Source organism: Scomber scombrus, chromosome 24 (genome assembly GCF_963691925.1).
Source record: "Scomber scombrus chromosome 24, fScoSco1.1, whole genome shotgun sequence".
Taxonomy (NCBI): Eukaryota; Metazoa; Chordata; class Actinopteri; order Scombriformes; family Scombridae; genus Scomber; species Scomber scombrus.
Genome location: NC_084993.1, coordinates 8,444,170 through 8,462,962, shown reverse-complemented (window position 1 = coordinate 8,462,962; position 18,793 = coordinate 8,444,170). Strand labels below are relative to the sequence as shown.

At 40.8% G+C, this 18,793-nt stretch overlaps 1 protein-coding gene across 3 annotated transcripts in view; it reads left to right on the top strand.

The window, feature by feature from the left end:
• Positions 1-18,465, top strand: part of mcf2la (mcf.2 cell line derived transforming sequence-like a) — a 44,091-nt gene extending 25,626 nt beyond the window's left edge. For 2 of the 3 annotated variants that reach the window (XM_062445547.1, XM_062445548.1), the window contains exons 5-30: positions 4,980-5,093; positions 5,381-5,497; positions 5,659-5,808; positions 5,955-6,079; positions 6,229-6,343; positions 6,430-6,549; positions 7,187-7,378; positions 7,487-7,678; positions 7,808-7,961; positions 8,047-8,099; positions 8,268-8,347; positions 8,558-8,624; positions 8,719-8,834; positions 8,945-9,014; positions 9,207-9,299; positions 9,448-9,540; positions 9,643-9,768; positions 9,890-10,111; positions 10,202-10,294; positions 10,392-10,470; positions 10,576-10,636; positions 10,847-10,953; positions 13,602-13,711; positions 13,829-13,941; positions 14,047-14,150; positions 15,354-18,465. In XM_062445547.1, the coding sequence (XP_062301531.1) occupies positions 4,980-5,093; positions 5,381-5,497; positions 5,659-5,808; positions 5,955-6,079; positions 6,229-6,343; positions 6,430-6,549; positions 7,187-7,378; positions 7,487-7,678; positions 7,808-7,961; positions 8,047-8,099; positions 8,268-8,347; positions 8,558-8,624; positions 8,719-8,834; positions 8,945-9,014; positions 9,207-9,299; positions 9,448-9,540; positions 9,643-9,768; positions 9,890-10,111; positions 10,202-10,294; positions 10,392-10,470; positions 10,576-10,636; positions 10,847-10,953; positions 13,602-13,711; positions 13,829-13,941; positions 14,047-14,150; positions 15,354-15,433 (2,946 nt within the window). In that variant the 3' untranslated portion in view covers positions 15,434-18,465. Of the gene's footprint in view, positions 1-4,979; positions 5,094-5,380; positions 5,498-5,658; positions 5,809-5,954; positions 6,080-6,228; positions 6,344-6,429; positions 6,550-7,186; positions 7,379-7,486; positions 7,679-7,807; positions 7,962-8,046; positions 8,100-8,267; positions 8,348-8,557; positions 8,625-8,718; positions 8,835-8,944; positions 9,015-9,206; positions 9,300-9,447; positions 9,541-9,642; positions 9,769-9,889; positions 10,112-10,201; positions 10,295-10,391; positions 10,471-10,575; positions 10,637-10,846; positions 10,954-11,234; positions 11,328-12,040; positions 12,116-13,601; positions 13,712-13,828; positions 13,942-14,046; positions 14,151-15,353 lie in introns of all 3 variants that reach the window. The other variant, XM_062445549.1, reaches the window with a different exon arrangement.
• The last annotated feature ends 328 nt before the right edge of the window (positions 18,466-18,793 follow it).

Below are 18,793 nucleotides of genomic sequence, written 5' to 3'. Positions count from 1 at the left end.
TAGTCTAAACTCACTCTTAACAGAAAAGGAGCAGGAGTGGGTGGATATCTGACTGATATATTGGTTGGAATCTAATTTATATTATTAATACAGAGATAATAGAAGATGAAAAAGTCTTAATAAGTATTTATTTCTCTAAAACGATACTGCGTGATGTCTCACTGGGTTTTATATGACTTGATTCATTTGTTTTTGACTTTCTCACCTATCAGTTTCTAGATGTTTTGCATTGTCCTCTCTTTATTGCATCTGTGAATCATGATTAGCCACCACTGCCAACACGAAGCTAAAGCTTCACCACACACTGCACATCTGCTGTTAAGATGCTCATCCTGTATTACACCGTTTAGCGTGTTCAATGCATGCAAATGTATGCTAATGTATGGTAATTGGACACTGATTATAATCAAGCCGAATGTTTTCTCCGTGGATTTTCTAAGAAACTGTCCCCACTGTGCCAATGGGTCATTACAAGGCTCTTTGCTTTAGATACTGAACTCCACTAAGTCAGTCTGGCATGCACAAACACAAACATCTGCAAACTCAAGATACACCCCCCACCAGTCATAATGGACCATTCCAGGTCTGCTAGTATTAGTCACATCTTTTCCACTTTAAATTTTGTCTGTGTCTGCTTGTTCCAACTCTCCATTGAGGATACACATGTTTTGTTTTTTCCTTGGTCAGAAAGCCTCTTGTTGCAATGTGGTCTTCATTAAAATGATAAAACAGAGCAAAGTAATAATAAAGTGCACATGCTAAGATGAAGTGAGTCTCACACCTCATTATACCCAGTAGAAACCCTGTGATTCAGAGAGGTAGTTAGACTTTTTCAGCATGGTAGCAGAAGCTTCTCAGCAGGATCTCTCCTCCTACCCTTTACCTCTCCCTTTCATCACTTCTCCTTTCTTCTTCTTTCATCCATCACTTCACCTCTGGCTTCAGCTTTTGTGTTTCTATTGTTTCTCTGCCAAATGGAGTCTTACATTCCCTCCAAAGAACAAAAAACACTGTAATGCACATTTTTATTTTAGTGAAATGGTATCATACCATATAAAGACTAAAGAATAGCGCGCTATTGGGTGCTGCTGCAGATTTACCCCTACAGTCGGTCTAACCTGCTAGCAGTTAGTGGCTGATCATTTTTTGGTGGTGCTTTTAGACCTGGTATGTTTTGGGGAAATCCTGGTTATTAAAGTGCCATCAAGAAAAAAGAGAAATGTTGCATACTGATGAGATTAAAAAAAAGAGAGCAAGATGGAATAATGAGTAAAATACAAAATGCAAACAAGTCATAAGATCATATACCACCATCTAAACCAACAGATTCAAGTTTAAGAAGCCTCTTAAAGACAGGATCCTTAGATTTAGGTTACATTCACAAAGACACACATGGTGGTTAGCTTTCAATGCTTTTTATGTATGGCAGAAAATACATAAAAGCATGTCCATGGTGGCAGCAGGCAGAATTATAACTTAACCTGAAGGCATAAAGAGCAGGTGGCGAGAGGAGGAGTGTGTGAATGTGTGTGTGTGTGTGTGTGTGTTCTCCTCAGTCCCCCTTTCGGTATACATCCTTGTTGGACACGCCTGCTTTGTCCACCAGCCAATGACACTGAGTCTTACTGGAGAATGAAGGTCGTCCGTTTTCCCGTGAGATACCGTTCTCATCAATGCCGTTCAAGGTCGCCCAATGCCATTTGCTGGTTTCCCTCTGGGAAGGGAAAAAAAAAAGAGAGGAGTGGGCAGTATTGTCATGTAGAGATTAGTGTAAAGCGCAGACACAGATGCTCTCACACTGCCATGTTGGTTGTCTGACAATGCACAGATGGCGCTGACCAGGAGTGTTTATTCTTGTGTACATTGGTTTACTACAGCTGTACATAAAAACAAATGTGAACTTTAACCTCCTGTTGATAGTCATCATGAAATAAACGGCCAGTTTTAAAATAATTAGATTTTCTTCTGTTGAAATTAATTAAATAACATACTTTTTTCCGCACACTTAATCAGAAAAAGAGTTACTATAAAGGGATTTTCCAGTCATTTTTGATCTTTATCAGTCTGAATCTGTAACCAAAGAATTAAAGCAACAGATTCCTGCTCGGCAGTATAAATCATATGTGTCCAAGCAGCAGTATTCATCTTTCTATTGTCGACGTCCTTCTTTTCTTGCTCCCAACCTCATTTATTTTCCTCACCTACCAGCAAAACCCACTGACAGACATCAATTTTCACTCAATCATCCTCCACAGTCTCACTGTAAATCCACACCACAACAACAGAATTTAATTTGGTTAAATAGGGGTTAATCCACAGCATTTCAGTCAGATAATGATGGGATACCTTCCCTTCATCTCTGTTGCAGGGTAATAAATATGCAGTCATTCAAGCATAGAGGAACAGTGCTGCAGGGTGAAGACCCAGACGGCTCCATCAGCTGGTGCAAACAACAGGCGTGAATTTGTTACAACAAATCCTTATTTTTTAACACACTATAGCTTCAGCAAAGCAGCCTCTGTTAAGATTTAAACTGAATCTTTTTGTCATAATTGGGACTTTTTCCTTGTTCAAAAGCAGACACAGGGATGTAGACAGAGGCGGGCTTGAGCATGTGGAGGGAGGTGATTTAATATGTTGGCGATCCAACTCCCAGGAGAACAATGTGGACATCATTAAGGGACGTGACTGGAGTGGATTTTCTCCCTGCTTCCTCCCTGAAAGAATATAAATCACCCCGGTGTACAGAAATCATATTCTAATCCTTATCATTTATTTATGTGTGGCTTTTATGTTTCAGAAGTGTGCATGTATGTGTGTGTGTGCATCACTTGAACATATAAGTGTGTATCCGCGGAGGTGTCTGCACATTAGCATGCTTGTGTTCATCCGTCAGGGGACACACCGAGCCTTGTGTGTATTGTCATGTTAATGCAGAGCTACAAATTAAACCAAGACCTCTCAGGGTTTATTGAATTTAATGGCCTCCGATTATAGATGTATTGCTTATATGTTTGCATGGTGTGTTAATGGTTGATATACAATCTGCTCACCACAATAAACCAATTCTGCTCTTTTTGCTCTTTCCTAAAGTATGTTATTTACAGGTGTTACTATAGCAGCAAGTGTGGTTTGGAAGCATGTAGTAGGAGTAAAACATTTAGCCTTTGGATTGGTGTAAATTGGAAAGGAACCATGTAGAAAGAGTGTTGAGTACTCCAACCTGGCCGTTTTCATCAAGATCACAGCAGGCTGAGGTGTGTGTGTGTGTGTGTGTGTGTGTGTGTGTGTGTGTGTGTGTGTGTGCGAGCCAAAAATAAATGACAAGAACAGTAGATTGAAGCTGCGGCACCATCGACACTTTTATAAGACTCTGTCGCTCTCATTCTCTTTCCTGTAATTTGTCTCACACACTCTCTCTCTCTCTTTCTGTACCATCACTCTCCCTTACATCCCTTCCCGCACTCTCTCTCTGTCCGTCTCTCTCCATGCATTTTCCGAGGAGACTGGTTTCCATGGCAACGCCGTGCAGGCATTTCATGACCGTGATGTATGTGTTTGTGTGAGCGGCTCGGTGTGTGCAGGTCTCCTTGTAGACTAAATGATGGCCATGTACAGGATCTTTACTTTCATTACAGATTTTTATCATTGCAACAGCTGTGAATGTTTTTATGGGATGTTCTCTGTGATTCTGATATCAGCTTTGTGATGACAATGATGGATGTAGTCAGCAGGTGGCACCATTGTGATAGACCAATTTCAATTGTATATTCTCTAAATGTATTAAAACATCCTTCTTAGTAGGTAAAATGTTAAAATCTCTTAATAAAATACATATCGTTAATGTAGGTACAGAATATGATTATCTTGGTAATTGGTGCATTAGCAGCAAACCTAACATAGCACAATAGACACTACTACTATTCAAATTTCATCAACCCACAACACAACACAATGCCACAACATCATTTCCAGTGTTTTCTATCATATCTCTAGCCTTTTTTCCAGCCTTTATGTATGGTAACGAAAGATTTCATGGGCTTGTCACACATCTCTGCGCTTGCCTCTGGTCCCCTGTGTGTGTATGTGCATGTCACCCTGCATCGATTTATGATGCCTAACAGGGCAAGGCAATTCACCCAGGGTTTTAGAGGAAGCTCGAACCAATAAAGCCTCCGGGTTGAGTGGCCTCATGGGCTATTGTCTGTGTAAAGGCAATTCTACGCTTTTAACCTGTTAACATGGAGGTGGAGAGCCACAAAAACTTGTTACTTCCCAAGTCACAGGAGTAATTTTGCAGGTGGGAGGTGTAACAAGGGAACAACTGTGAAGAAATGTGAGAGTTTTAGGGGAGATTAAATCCCAGGAAAACATCATCATGGATTGGTCTCTTTATCACAGCAGTGGGACAGTGTTTACACTTGTGGGCTCAGTTCAGCTTCATACTCAGAAGCTGCACTATTAAAGCAAGACTTTCTCTTCATTTACTCAATGTTGACAGATAATTCCATTCCTGAATTATAGACCTTAACTCACACCTATTTACAAGGAAAAAAGTATTTAAAAAACATATTTGCTTTGCCTCGAGTACAACATAGTTCCTTTATTATAGAAAGATTTATTTTTGCTGTAATTTAAAAGGCATATTTGCTATAAACAACTCTCAAATGTGAGGTTTTAACATTTTTGTTGAGCATGCACCTTCTAAAGCACCAGATTAAAGATGCCATGTGGAGATTTTGAGTAGGTCCCTGTTTTGCTTACAACTAGTGTAGTGCCCATTCAATCATGCCTATTCAAAACAGGCTTTAGTAACACACCTGCCAAGTATGAAGTTGATTGGATGGACAGTTGTTGAGAAAATCTATGGACAGACATACATATATAATTATGAAAACAAACATTAAAAAACAAATATGAGGAACAAAAAAAAACACAAAACTGAATTTGACAACTCACCTCCTCTGTTTCTCTCTCAGGGCTCATTTCCAGGGAACTTGCACTTGGTTCTGGTGTTACGTCCCACTACGTTGCTCCAGCGGACACTGTCGGACTTCCTGTTCAAGTACAACAAGGATGAGTTCAAAATGAAGGTGCCAGTATGACTTTGGACTCTGCATGTATTTGCATGTGTCTGTGTTGAATCTGTGCCTACATAATGTATGTGCTTTTGTGACTCACTGAATGCATTATTTAGCTCATTGCAGCTCCTCCTCGAACTAGTTTTATAACATTTCATTTAATCAGATGAACAATGATCTTAATTCTGTTTTAGTGATATTCACTTTCCATTTTGTATTTTGTAATGTTTTTTTTATTGCTCTTATCATTTAATATTCATAATTCTTATAATATTTTGTATTGTTTTATTATTTTTCAGGTGGTGATGCTGAGTTCGGTGACTGAGCTCCACGCCTATATTGATCCAGGACAACTGACCACAGAGCTAGGAGGAACACAGGAATACTGCCATGACAGCTGGATTTCACACCGCACTGTATGTACACAACTGCATTTTTTGAAGTACACAATCTCACATTTTTTGCACATGGGACAGTATTTCATGGCATAAAAGATTTGACTTCAGTGTTGAATACTGCTATGCATGTATTTTTGCATTATGGCTCTCTGTGTATTTATACTTGATGTCCACCACAGGCCATCGAGGCGTTCGCTCTCATGGTGAAGACCACGGCCCAGACCCTGCAGGCGTTTGGCACTGAGCTGGCAGAGACAGAATTACCCAACGATGGCGAAGCTACCACAAACCTGCTGCACACACACAGTCTGAAGAAGGATAAAATGAAGGTCAGAGATGCTTTTTTTTTGTCTATTCGTGTCAGCCAACCAACGTCCCTCTGTGTTTCCCTCTCTTCTCTCTTTGGTGGAAAGTTTTAAGACCGTTTTTAAAAATGAGATATCCAGACACTGAAAATCATGTGTTCAATTTCCAGGAGGACCTGCAGGTTGCGCTGTCTCAGGGGGGACGCCTGCTGGAGTGTATCAACGAGCCTCTACAGACAGACCCCGAATACAGCATGACCCACGATGAACTGGAAAACTTAGCTACTGTACAGAGGTAGAGGAAGTGAGGGATGGATACATAGCTAGATAAAGAAGTTGTCCCTGAATGCATGACTTAATCTCCTCTCCTCTCCTCTCCTCTCCTCTCCTCTCCTCTCCTCTCCTCTCCTCTCCTCTCCTCTCCTCTCCTCTCCTCTCTGTCAGACTCCTGGGTCAGCTGGATGAAACAGAGACAGCATTCGATGATTTCTGGGAGCGTCACCGCACCAAGTTGGAACAGTGTTTGCAGCTCCGCCACTTTGAAACGCACTTCCGTGAAGTGAGTTGAATCATGGGAAATGTAGCTCTTGGACAAATGAGTTTGAAAACATGTCCTGATTGCATTAACAATTCATGTGTTTGTAGGTGCGTGCCCAGCTTGATGTCACTCTGGAGCGGTTATCGGGCTTTTCTGAGGTCAGCGTAAGCCCTGTTCATGCTGAGCATGTTCTCAGAGAACTCAGCGGGCATGAAGAGAGGGCCTGTGTAAGACATACACACACACACACACAAACACAATCCTTATTCATCCTGCAGCTCACGTGGTTCAGAAAACACATGCTCACTTTTTCACCTTTGATGCAACCTTGAAGCCATATAGCTAATGATATAATCAATGTCATGCCCTGTTCCATCCTCCACACACGCTGGGTTATGAATGAAAGTAGAGACAGCACCTGTGTGTGCACGTGTGGATTGCACCAATTCACTCTATATACAATTTAGACCTAAATACTTAGACATTAGTGTTTAGGTTTCTTGTGGAGGGTTTTGGAATGTTATAATGATCATTCAGAGACTCACATGCTGGATTTATGGTGAGGAAATTACAAAATTGCCACAAAATATCAGCTCCACATCTGAAAACACTGATATACATCTCATATAAAACTCATATTGTAAGATGGCTGCTTTGTACAATGTAAGTGTCCCATTCCATCAAGCTTTAAGTAATGAATGCTGACTGAGAAAGAGAGAACAGCAAGGAGGAGGGGGGAGGAGTTGTTTTACTGTCAGCAATTGATTGATGTTTCCGCTGCTGACAAGCCAATATTCTTTATGTGTCCTGACTTCGTTTGAAAGTCTAGTATTGAGAACAGAAATGTTCAATGTTTTTGAACAGGACGTACTAGACTATGCCATATCCCTGGCCAACGAAGGTGACAGGCTGATAGAAAACTCGCACTATGCTGAGGACTCCATCAGACCGAAGTGCAGTGAGCTGAGAGAAGTGTGTGAGGAGATCAGCTCCACTCTGAGGAGCAAGAAGAGCTTCCTGCTCCGGGCGATGGAGCTGCACCACGCTCTGGACAAGGTAAGAGTGTGGGTCAAGCATCCACAGTTTTTTTAGGTAAACATTAAATCAAGGAAGTCTAATGGATTTGAAGTTAAATCAATTATTCCTTAATATTTTTCCTCCCAGGCATCACGGTGGTGTGAGGAGGGTATCTTCCTGTTGGCTAGCCAGCCAGTAGACCGCTGTCAGTCTCAGGATGGAGCTGAGGCAGCTCTGCAAGAACTGGAGCGATATCTTGACACTGCACCACTGCACACCGTCACTGACCGCAGCGCCATCTGCTGCCAGTATGAGGCAGTGCTCAATTCTCAGCTCAGGGTCAGTAGAAAGTGGATTTAACAGATTTTAATATATGTTTTTCTGACAGCGTAATATATTTTTTTGATATGTGATGCTTTATAATTCTTCCTACTGTAATATTGATCCCTGTTCTCTGTCCTCTATCAGGACCAGATAGATAAAGTTTTCCAGAAGCAAAGCTCTGTCCAGGAGATGTTCGAGAAGAGACGCATCAGCCTGAAGAAACTCGCCGCCAAACAGACCAGACCAGTCCAGCCAGTAGCACCAAGACCTGAAGTGAAGTCTCCACAGTCCTCTCCTAGTAAGCCTAGAAATATGCATTTATGTTATGGCAGAGAGCAGCAGAGCGATCAAAGGATAAAAACACCTTTTTGTCTGTCCTTCAGATCAACAGAGAAAAGAGAGGAGAAACTCTGCAGATAATGTCATCTGCAAAAAGGTAAATGCATGACCACAGATAAATAGTTTGAAAACATCTTTAAGATTAGATTTAGTTTAGAAGTTATTATTCGCCCAAAAATTGAAGATGTATCATCAAAGGAAAGTGATATAAAACATGAATGTACAGTGTGTGGTTTTTAATATACATCCATGTGTGTGTGTCCAGGTGGAGTCTCCCTTACATAACGGTGGCACCAGACATGCTTCTCTGTCAGAAGAAGAAGAAAACCTGGCAGTGCTGAGGCGGTAAGGGGTCAAAGGTCATCCTATGAGCCATAGATAAGAAAGCAGTTATTGTATAGTAGTACTGTGATCACTTTTAAGGTATAGAAAACATATTTTATGTACAATAAATTGACATCCAAATACTTCTGTACTGTCTCATCTTTAAGTTAGGGAGTAACAGTTTACTGTAATAGCACACAGGCAAATATATTTTGTTTTGGTGCCTTTCAGCCATGTAATGAATGAACTGCTAGAGACAGAGAGAGCATATGTGGAGGAGCTACTGTGTGTGCTGGAGGTGAGTGAAATCCAGTCAAGTCCGTTCATGTATATCCACCACTGCTCTTTGGTGATGTACTCTATATAATACTGGATGTAATATTAAACTCCAGGGTTATGCAGCAGAGATGGACAACCCTGCCATGGCTCACCTCATCCCCAGCACGCTGCTCAGTAAGAAGGACGTCCTGTTTGGAAACATGTCTGAAATCTACCAGTTTCATAAGAGGTACACTTGCTCGATTGTATTGTGAGGCTTGAACAGATGTGCGTGTTTTCAAACATATCTTCACTTGGACTTCCTGGTCTAAAAATTTGCGTCATGATGTTTGTTTCCAGGACGTTTCTAAAGGAACTGGAAGCGTACACCGACTGCCCTGAACTAGTGGGCCGCTGCTTTTTAGAAAGGGTAAGCACTCAATACATTCTGGTCTGGACCGGAAAATCTTAATCTTAAAAAGTAAATCAATGACAAGCGTTATTCATTTTAACAAGTTGCCTCAACTAATTTAGGAGAAAGCAAATAGTTTCTTTGTACAACATTGAGTAAAAAAGGTGAAATTGTACCAACTTGTTAATGATGATGTTGTTCTCTCTGTAGATGAAGGACCTGCAGATCTACGAGGCTTACTGCCAGAATAAACCTCGGTCAGAGAGCTTGTGGAGACAGTGCTCTGACTGTGCCTTCTTCCAGGTCTGCCTCTCATCTTTCATGTTTACACCATTAGCCAAATTTATCCTGAGAGTATGACGAACCTCACTGCTCTGGGCAACAGCTTTCTTTTCATGTTACAAGAACAGTAGAGGTAAATATCTTATTTGGTCAATCTCTTGTGAACCAGGAGTGCCAGAAGAAGCTGGAACATAAACTTGGTTTGGACTCCTACCTCCTTAAACCTGTCCAGAGAATCACCAAGTACCAGCTACTGCTGAAGGTGAGCTCTCTTCATCTATTTTATATATACAGGACATGTTTGAATTTTTATGCGAGACACTGTATTTGTGTCTGGGTTTTTCACTTTGTTTTGTGTTTGCAGGAGATGTTGAAGTACAGTAAGCGTTGCAATGGCTGTGATGACCTACAGGAAGCTCTCTCCTCCATTCTGGGGATCCTGAAAGCTGTCAACGACTCCATGCACCTCATTGCAATCACAGGATACGAGGTCAGAGAAATTACACTGTTGAACTAATCTGAAAGAATTGCTGTTGTTTAGCATTTGAATTAGATTTTTTTTTTTCAAATTGTCATAAAGAAGCAACATGTCTATCTCTCCCTTCTTTCAGGGTAACCTGTCGGAGCTGGGTCGTCTGCTGATGCAGGGCTCCTTCAGTGTGTGGACAGAGCATAAGAAAGGTCACGCCAAGGTAAAAGACCTGGCCAGGTTTAAGCCTATGCAGAGGCACCTCTTCCTGCACGAGAAGGCCCTGCTCTTCTGTAAGAGGAGAGAGGAGAACGGGGAGGGCTACGAGAAAGCTCCGTCTTACAGCTTCAAACACTCTCTCAGTGTAAGTTCACACCGGTCACATTTAGCTGTAGTCAAAGATGAGAGCTGCAGACTTGTTGTGCTTAAGATTTCTCTGTTGTTCTTCTCTCAGATGAGCGCGGTGGGCATTACAGAGAACGCTAAAGGAGACAACAAGAAGTTTGAGATTTGGTGCAACTCCAGAGAAGAAGTCTTTATAGTTCAGGTAAGGTTATTGAGCCTGCTTCGACCACAAAATGAGTAGCGAAAGAAACCCAATCACTGTCGCTGCTTCAATAATTGATCTTATTTCTCTTATCTAGGCTGCAACACCTGAGATCAAAACAGCATGGGTGAATGAGATCCGCAAAGTTCTGACCCAACAGCTCAAAGCCTACAGAGGTATTTGTGAACGCTCAGTAACACATGCTTGTTTGTTTATCATCTTAAATGTCTCTGGCACAGCATACCTGTTTTCCAATTGTAATAAAATGTTGTATGTTTTAGATGCAAGTCAACAGAAGAGCTCCGACTCTGTTTCCCCAAGTCCCACCTCCAGCTCCCTCAGGTTGGTGTCATGAGCATGCGTGCAATATTTACACACACACACACACACACACACACACACACACACACACACACACACACACACACACACACACACACACACACACACACACACACACACACACACACACACACACACACACACACACACACACACCTGCAGTATGCCTTTTATTTAATGTAATGATTTCTTCTTCTTCTCCTTCCCCAGTCCCTTTCGTAGCAGCAATCAGAAGAACCAGAAGAAGCAGGAGGAGAAGAAGGTGGAGCCGAACCCAGCCTCGGACACTAACTCCTCTTCTTCACCAAAACACAAAGGTGAATGTTTGATTCCTGCTGCATGCTCGAGCACAGGCATACATATATCAGCTATGGTCATACGTCTCAAAATGTTTGATCTATGCACTATTTAAAGCTGTATTGTAATCTTTCACTGATCTGGACTCTTCTTTTCTTCATCACCTTCATCTCCACGGTTCCTTTCTCTATCGCTCTACCTCCTTTATTTTAATTTTATTTTGGTCTACATCTCTCTTTTCGTGATGGCCACACCCTCCTCTTTTCTCTTCCTGCCTCCCATTTCAAACCATTGCTTCCAGATGAACCGGTGACCAGTCCGACCACTGATAGGTCATCAGTGGCTAAAAAGCGTTTTACTTTGCAGGGCTTCAGCAATCTCAAGAGTCCGAAAGGTAACATTAGCAAACCTGACAATGTTTTAAAAATCAGGCTAACAATGCTTACACCAGTTCAAATTAGTTTTTATATTGTTAAAGTCACACTTTGTCACTTATTCTTCATTTTATGAATGAAAAGTGGAATTTATAAGTAATAAAATGTATCCTTGGTTAATTAAATACATTATTTCATCTGGTATGACCATTAGTTCATGCTTTAGATAGATATTATTAGCTTTCAGCTAAATTAATATTAACAATAAATAATGATGCATTGTGAACAGACAAGTTTTGTATTTTAACTGAGACCAATTAGTGCTTATCAACAGTACATCAGCACTACAATAGCTCCACTGTTGCCTCCTGGTGGTAGAAGTGTTTCATTGCTCCTGGTCATGTGCTGCAGTTCCCTCTATACACCAAAAGAGCTTCAACAGCAAGAGAGAAAGTCACTGTGATACTGCATTATGATATCTAATGTACTTCTTTAAGAGTAATGTGTAAAGTGATAATGACTTCATGAGGTTTGCCCATAAATGTAGGTAGAGTAAACCTCCTGAAATGAGCATGAAAGGAAGCAAATGAATGGACGTTATTTCAAGATATAAGTAGTATCTCACTGGATTAGATCATGAAAGTGTAAAATTCGTGCTTCTCTGCATTTGTTTCCTCACTGTTTCTTCTTCTTCTTATTCCTTCTCTTCACTTCTTTCTGCCTGTGTGGCCAGGCTCAGCCCTTAGCCCCGAGCATGGCTCCAAACGCCACTTGGTCAAGAGTGACCCCACCCCATTTGGGTTCAAAGGTATATTGTTGTCCCGTCATAGAGGGCCATCTTAATTCTAGAGGGCGTCAGTCCATTTTTCATCTTCCCATCCCTCGACATTACAGTGTGAAACAGTCTTGTGTGTGTAGATCTCACATTTCTCTCTGGATTTGATGTTACACCAGATTTTACTCCACCAATAGAAACTGTTCTTCATCCTATCATCCTACATTCACCATCAACATCTCCTAAACCCAGCTGCACACATTTAGAGCTGTGAAATGTCTCTCTCTGTTTTGACTATATAAATCCTGCAGGTGCTCTGTGATATATTTTTGTCCCTGAACACTGCAGTTTTCCATGTGCACGACCATTTTTTGTCTTCATCCACAGGTCATTATCATCACTGAGCTCTTTCATTTATGGAGAGGATGTGTCCATTTTCATTGAGGAACACTTAACAAAATGTCTGCGTCAGAATGATTGTTGTACTAACTTTTATTTCTCTACTTACCTTTACTGAAGAACCAGCATTAACAGTTTCACACGCAGTCAGAAAGCTCTCTCACTGATTTGCTGGCTGTTTCTTCCTGTTTAGAGCCGTCTCCTCATGTCTCTATGAGCAAAATCAGATGGATGAGTACCGCTAGTCTGTTACAGAGCAAGCGGCGAGGTACAGAGCCGCACTGAGGATCAGCCACTGTGGGTGTTTGCTGTAGTTTGTGGTGATGATTGATTTGTACGAGAGGTAAAGTGTAGAAAAAGTATCGACTTTCCAATCGATTTAGTCTTGTATTGAGTCTTATTGTCTTATATTCCACTAGAGTGATTATATTCAAGACTAAATGATTAATTTTTTACAAGGTGCCTACTCTACATCAAATCAATCATTCTCTCCTCCTCTATTGTTGGGTGTTTGGGGTTTGGTGTTGTTTGGGATGGAGAATAATGAGAATGTAAAAAAGCACACAAAGTAAGTAAAGTTGGTATTTCCAGAAATTAGTTCATCTGATCAAAGTCTCTGATTCCTTGATTTACTTTTGGTTTGTTTCCTTGATGTGTTTCACTGGGATGATGAGAAATTGATGGTTTGTGATGTGATAGAGTTGCTGCTTTTCTTCACTCAGACTCTCAAATCATTCCACTGTCACTGTTGATCTGCTCCGGGATTTTGGAGGAGTTTGGGTTGACCTCTGACAGTCCTTCCCAAATGTTTAGACAGAACTGATTTTGTGCTCCTCGTGGGAGATTTGTGTGACTGCAACCCTCCCTCCTTGTGGCATTCAGTTTCTTCCAAACATGAATATCCTAAGTTTACATTCTGAGAAGCACAATCAACTCTTAGTGTTCTGCCTTATGTACAAAGGGACACATTTGAATGCCACATGGACTGTGAGTCTGTGAGAGTGTGTGATTAAGATTCATCTCTACATTTCCTTGATTCACTTATCACTATTCCTCTTCTCCACCTCTCTCCATTGCCTTTTCTCCAATCCACTCACCTCTACAATCTCGTCACCTACAGGCTGGAACAAGGCGTCTCTCTCGGTCGATGCCTCAGAAGAGAATGATGGGTACTCCAGCGGCGAGGACCCTATGAACTCTGACCCTGATGATGAAGTTGGAAAGAAGCTGGTGAGAGTTTAAGCAATTTTGGAAGCGACAGAAGAAAATGAATATGCTTCTAAAAACTATCAAGCTGCCTGCAATGATGTTTGCCACAGAACTAATTTGATCTTTGACACCATTTAGGCTCCAGGAAAGTATACAGTGGTTGCAGACTGCGAGAAGGCGGGACCTCAGGAGCTGTCTGTCAAGAGTGGAGATGTGGTCCAGCTAATCAAAGAAGGAGAGGAGGGACAGTGGTAAATATCTGTCTTCTCTCAGTCAAAAACCTGTGATATTATACTAAGTTGTGCATCTGCAGTAGAGCTCTTTCTGCGCTAAAGTGTTTGTTGAATCCTGTGCAGGTTCGTGAAGAACCTTCGTAGCAGTAAGGATGGCTGGGTGGCGGAAGCAAACCTCCTCAGCCTCATCTCAGAGTCCAAGTCATCCCAATCACTCAGCAGCTCAGGTTGGTAACATGAATTAGGCAGTTCATTGTTGCTGTATGAACATTTCAGGCATATTCAGACCTGTTGCTCAACACTGACAACATTAACATGCACAAAATATTCTGGTTTTTGCCTTTATTCTGAAAAAGACAATATTCCTACTCAGCTGTTTACATAGATAATGAACATGAACATTCCACTAATATTCCCATTTACATGTAGAGGGTTTTTTGGGGTTTTCCTCTTCTCCAGTGGGAACAGGAATCACAAGATCTCTGCAGGCAGGGAAGTAAACCAGGGAGGGGAAAAACATTAGTGAGCTGCTGCTTGGCACCTTTATAAATGATGTTGATATGACTCATATTATAAATTCATAGTTAGAGGCACATCCAGTATCTAGGCTGTCTCATGATGTTTACTACACTGCTGAGTGTTTTTGGAGCATCACACCGAGTCGTCACCATGGTTGCATGTCAGGATGATAACCAATCCCCTCCGTCCCCCGTCATGGAGAAGACGTGCTTTGTTTTTCCAGCTTGCCTTGAACAGCTCTCTACTCTCCTGTCATTCCTCTCCTCTGCCTGCTCTCCTCCTCCAGTATATGTTTTTTTGCCTGGGCAGGGGTGCATTACACAACCGGCCCGACATGCATCTCTATCCCAGCCTCACAAACTGTAGACTAGTGGGTTTATTTATAACGCGCAGAGCTGACCGTAAACAGGCAAGAGGCCATGTGTCGCAAACTGTGGTTAAAAATCCCAAATGAGACACATATCCCATATGCGCTGAATAACATTGGCTTATCCCACATGCCTTAATTGGAAATGCTTCATTTAGAATAAAGCCTAATTTAGAATTTCCAAATTGAATACACTGTTTACATGACCTGTATCAAATTTGTAATACTGTCATATTCTGAATAATAGTGGAAAATGAGTGTGTCTGTAAATGTAGTCACTGTGGAGTAATAATAATAGTAATTGTTATACAATTATCAATGAAAAAGTTTGTTTTTTATCTGATATACAACTCCTACAGATATACTATTACTTGAATGCAAAATAATATGAGATCAGGTATTAAAAGTTAATGTTAATGTCTAGAATGTACACTTAACCAATGCAACTAGTTTACTTTTGTATTGAATCAATTGAACTGTCAGAATATCCGAATATTAAGTTATTGAAACCAACACTGTTGTTGTGTATATGTTTGTCCTGTAGATGACAGCGTCTCTGGGAACCTCAGCACTTCCTCCAGCTGCAGTGAGACTTACACCAGCTATTCTGACATCAAACCCTGACCTGCCATCAATCGCTTCTCTGGCTCTATCTCCCACCAGCTTAAACCATTTCCAGGTGGAATTGCAAAACTGGAAGTTGACTCTGACAGGAAGACAGAATCGAAATGTTCCTTAGATCTCACAGTTGGCCGCATCCAACCGAAAACCAAAACTATCACTGCATCTGCGAATGTTACGGGCTGAGTGTTAACAGCACCCACCTTCTCTGGATATTTACAGTCATCTGTCGATCTATTTGTATATGAAAAATAGCTTATTTTCCCCAGCAGTATTAAACTATCCTTTGTTTTGTTTTTTTAAACAATCAGATTGATATTGAATATCAGCTATTTGCAACTATGATTCAAAACTATCAGCATGCTGCTAGTATTATAAGTGTAGATATTTTCACAGTTTATTTCAGTGACAGAAAAACTCAGATAATAAAAACATCAGGGAGAAATGATCATGTGATCTGTCACCTCCTGTTAGGCCTTCTCTTAAAAGTCACACTCTGTAAACTGCAGTACAGAGAAAAGCTGAATGTCTTCAGTCTAATAACTCACTGAACAGTCCTTCAGTGATAGCGTAGCATTAAAGTGGACAAATTCAAACATCTGCACTAAATTCAAGTCGATGACATCACAGCACAGCGACAGATTCTCTTGTGTGAAACCTCTGCGGATACTATCAGACTGGTATTTCACATGATACATCGGTTTTAGTGTCAGACATTAATTGTACACTGTGAAAACTGGCAGCTGGCTGCAACAAGGAAAAAAAATGCTTTCAGTGCGTCTTGGAGTATCACTGCGCAGGCCAGATGTTCAGGCCATGTTACTGTAAGTCTTGTAATATTTTTGTACGTGGGACATGAAGTGTGTTGAATCCCGGTAGTGTCTGACAGGCCAGTGGTGTCAAAGAGGGTTAATATCCATTCAAGATTGCTTTACTCATCCCACATGAGAAAGAGTGTTAATATAAGCTTCCCTTAGCTTTATGGTATTAACTTCACCTGAGACATAAGGTCAAAAGTGTCACTTGATGAATGTCTTAAATGCAGATGAAGAACATATACAACAGACGTCACACTTTTGAGACCGTCACCAACAGCACTCCTCCTTCTTTTGATTGAGTGATTGTCTAACTCGCCTCTAAACTGCTCTGGATTTCTCTCTCAGGAAGCCCTGGGAGTTGTGTGGGCAGGCAGGTATGACTACATGCCTGCTTGTGTCAACTTAATGTGTTTGTGTGTCTGTACATTCTTGCACATGATTGTGCTTCACAACAAATCCAACATACTTATGTCACAAACACCCAGAAAGGCCACAGATATCAGCTGAAACTGTTTTACATGCAATGTCCTTTTTAGGGATATTTTAGTTCAATTGTTTACCATATGTGTGTAATGAGATATAAATTATCATATGCATTTACCTGCTGGGTTAATTTCTAATCAGGTACATTGTATTGATATTTTGGTAAACTTTGGTCAAACAAACAGCCACAGTGTCACATATATCTCAATATTCTGCATATTTAGACAGTCTCATGGCTGCTCTGCTTACCTATCTTTGGTCTGCGCTGCTGGAACAAAAGCAGGCTTTGTCCCGTCACTCTGCTCACAGCCCCACTCAGGCATGTGACAGTAGCCACTTCTCTGCAAGCAGGGCTAACCAGGGCCCAGACCTGCTCGACATGTTTGCACCACCAGCCTGAGAGCAATATTTGTTTACTTGACATCGTAATGTAGCTGAGTAACCGTCATGTTGGGTAACACAAAAAAAGAGAGACAAAAGTCTAATTTTAGGCCCATAGTGGAAATGAGGATGTTGATACAGCTTGATAGTACGACTCTGATAACCAGCCAACACACACACACACACACACACACACACACACACACACACACACACACACACACACACACACACACACACACACACACACACACACACACACAGAACTTGTGCTATTCTGAACACTGAATGACACCTCCTCTTTTACCTTGTTTTCCAAGGGTAAACATGTTTTTTTTATAACCCATGATTTCTACTGCATCCACAAGGCGCACTGTAAAATGATCTCCTCCTTTTCCCATCTTTAATGTTGAATGTGTGACCATGTTATTAAACAGAAAACATACCAAGTGCAGCACACTGCTGCACTAAAACCAGCCCCACCTGTTTATTACTTCAAATTAGCTGTATTTGTCACATGGCTTAACAGAGTCATGTGTATCACCACTGTGGTTTTGTGAAATTCGGTCCTGACTATGATCTGTGCTCTTGACTACTTTATCTTGCTGTTTTTCTTTTTTTGTGTTGAGAACCTCTTCTCAAATTCTTAAACGCATGTCTTCCCTGAGAAAGAAAAGATTCTTCTTCATAAAAAAGGAAGAAACTAGTTTACAGGCCTTTTTCGGTGTCAAACTGTGAGCTAAACCAGAGAGTAAACTGTGGCTGGCATTATGTGTTGATCTGTGTAAGCTCTGTAAGACTGAGAAAATCTATGTTACATATGTACAAATGTGTCCTCTCTATACCTCACATTGTTTCCCTCGAGAGCATGTAAATTGTGAAGGGGATTGTTCTTGTGAGTCTCTTTGTCTCTCTGTATATCACTCTTTGTGGCATATTCTTCATAGCCCCAATTTTAAGCCTCTCTTGTCAAAGCTCTGACTGAACTGAAGTCAAATTTTTTTACCAGGCATTGTTGTATATTGTGAGAGTTTATTTTCTGCCCTCTTAAAGAAGCTGACACGGGCACTAAACTTGTCAGTGTTTCAATCATGGTCACACAATGAAGCTGAGTCATTTGTACTTTTGACTTGGAGGCTAGAGAGATGAGAAGGGTTATATTTGTTAGTTCTTTTTATGCAGCACATTGCAGCAAACCACTTTCTATTATTTTCCTATTGTATATCTACTGAGTATGGTGTTGATATAAAGATATTATAATGAGACATATCTGTGTATATTTGTAAATATGTAATTCTGAATTGTATGTAAAATGAAAAGCAGCTTTAATAAAGTCTGAGATGGTTTCCTCTACATGACTTTGCTATTTATGATTATTATTTGATATGTATATTATATCATATTATACATTTTAACTGACAACACACAGATCAATGTGAGTCAGGTGTGTAGACTTTACCCTGTTGACTCTCGGTTACTCTTTAACCAGCATCATTTTCAACTTGGTAAAAAAAAGACAAGAAATTCAAAATTCATGTGTCTGATTTTCCAGGTGTAAAATTATTTAACGAAAAACTGCACATGTAATATTATTATTTGTGTATTTTGTATTTTGATCCGGATAAGGTATTTCTAACCACATGATATCCAACCTCCAATGGGCTTTTTCCCAGTTTGGACT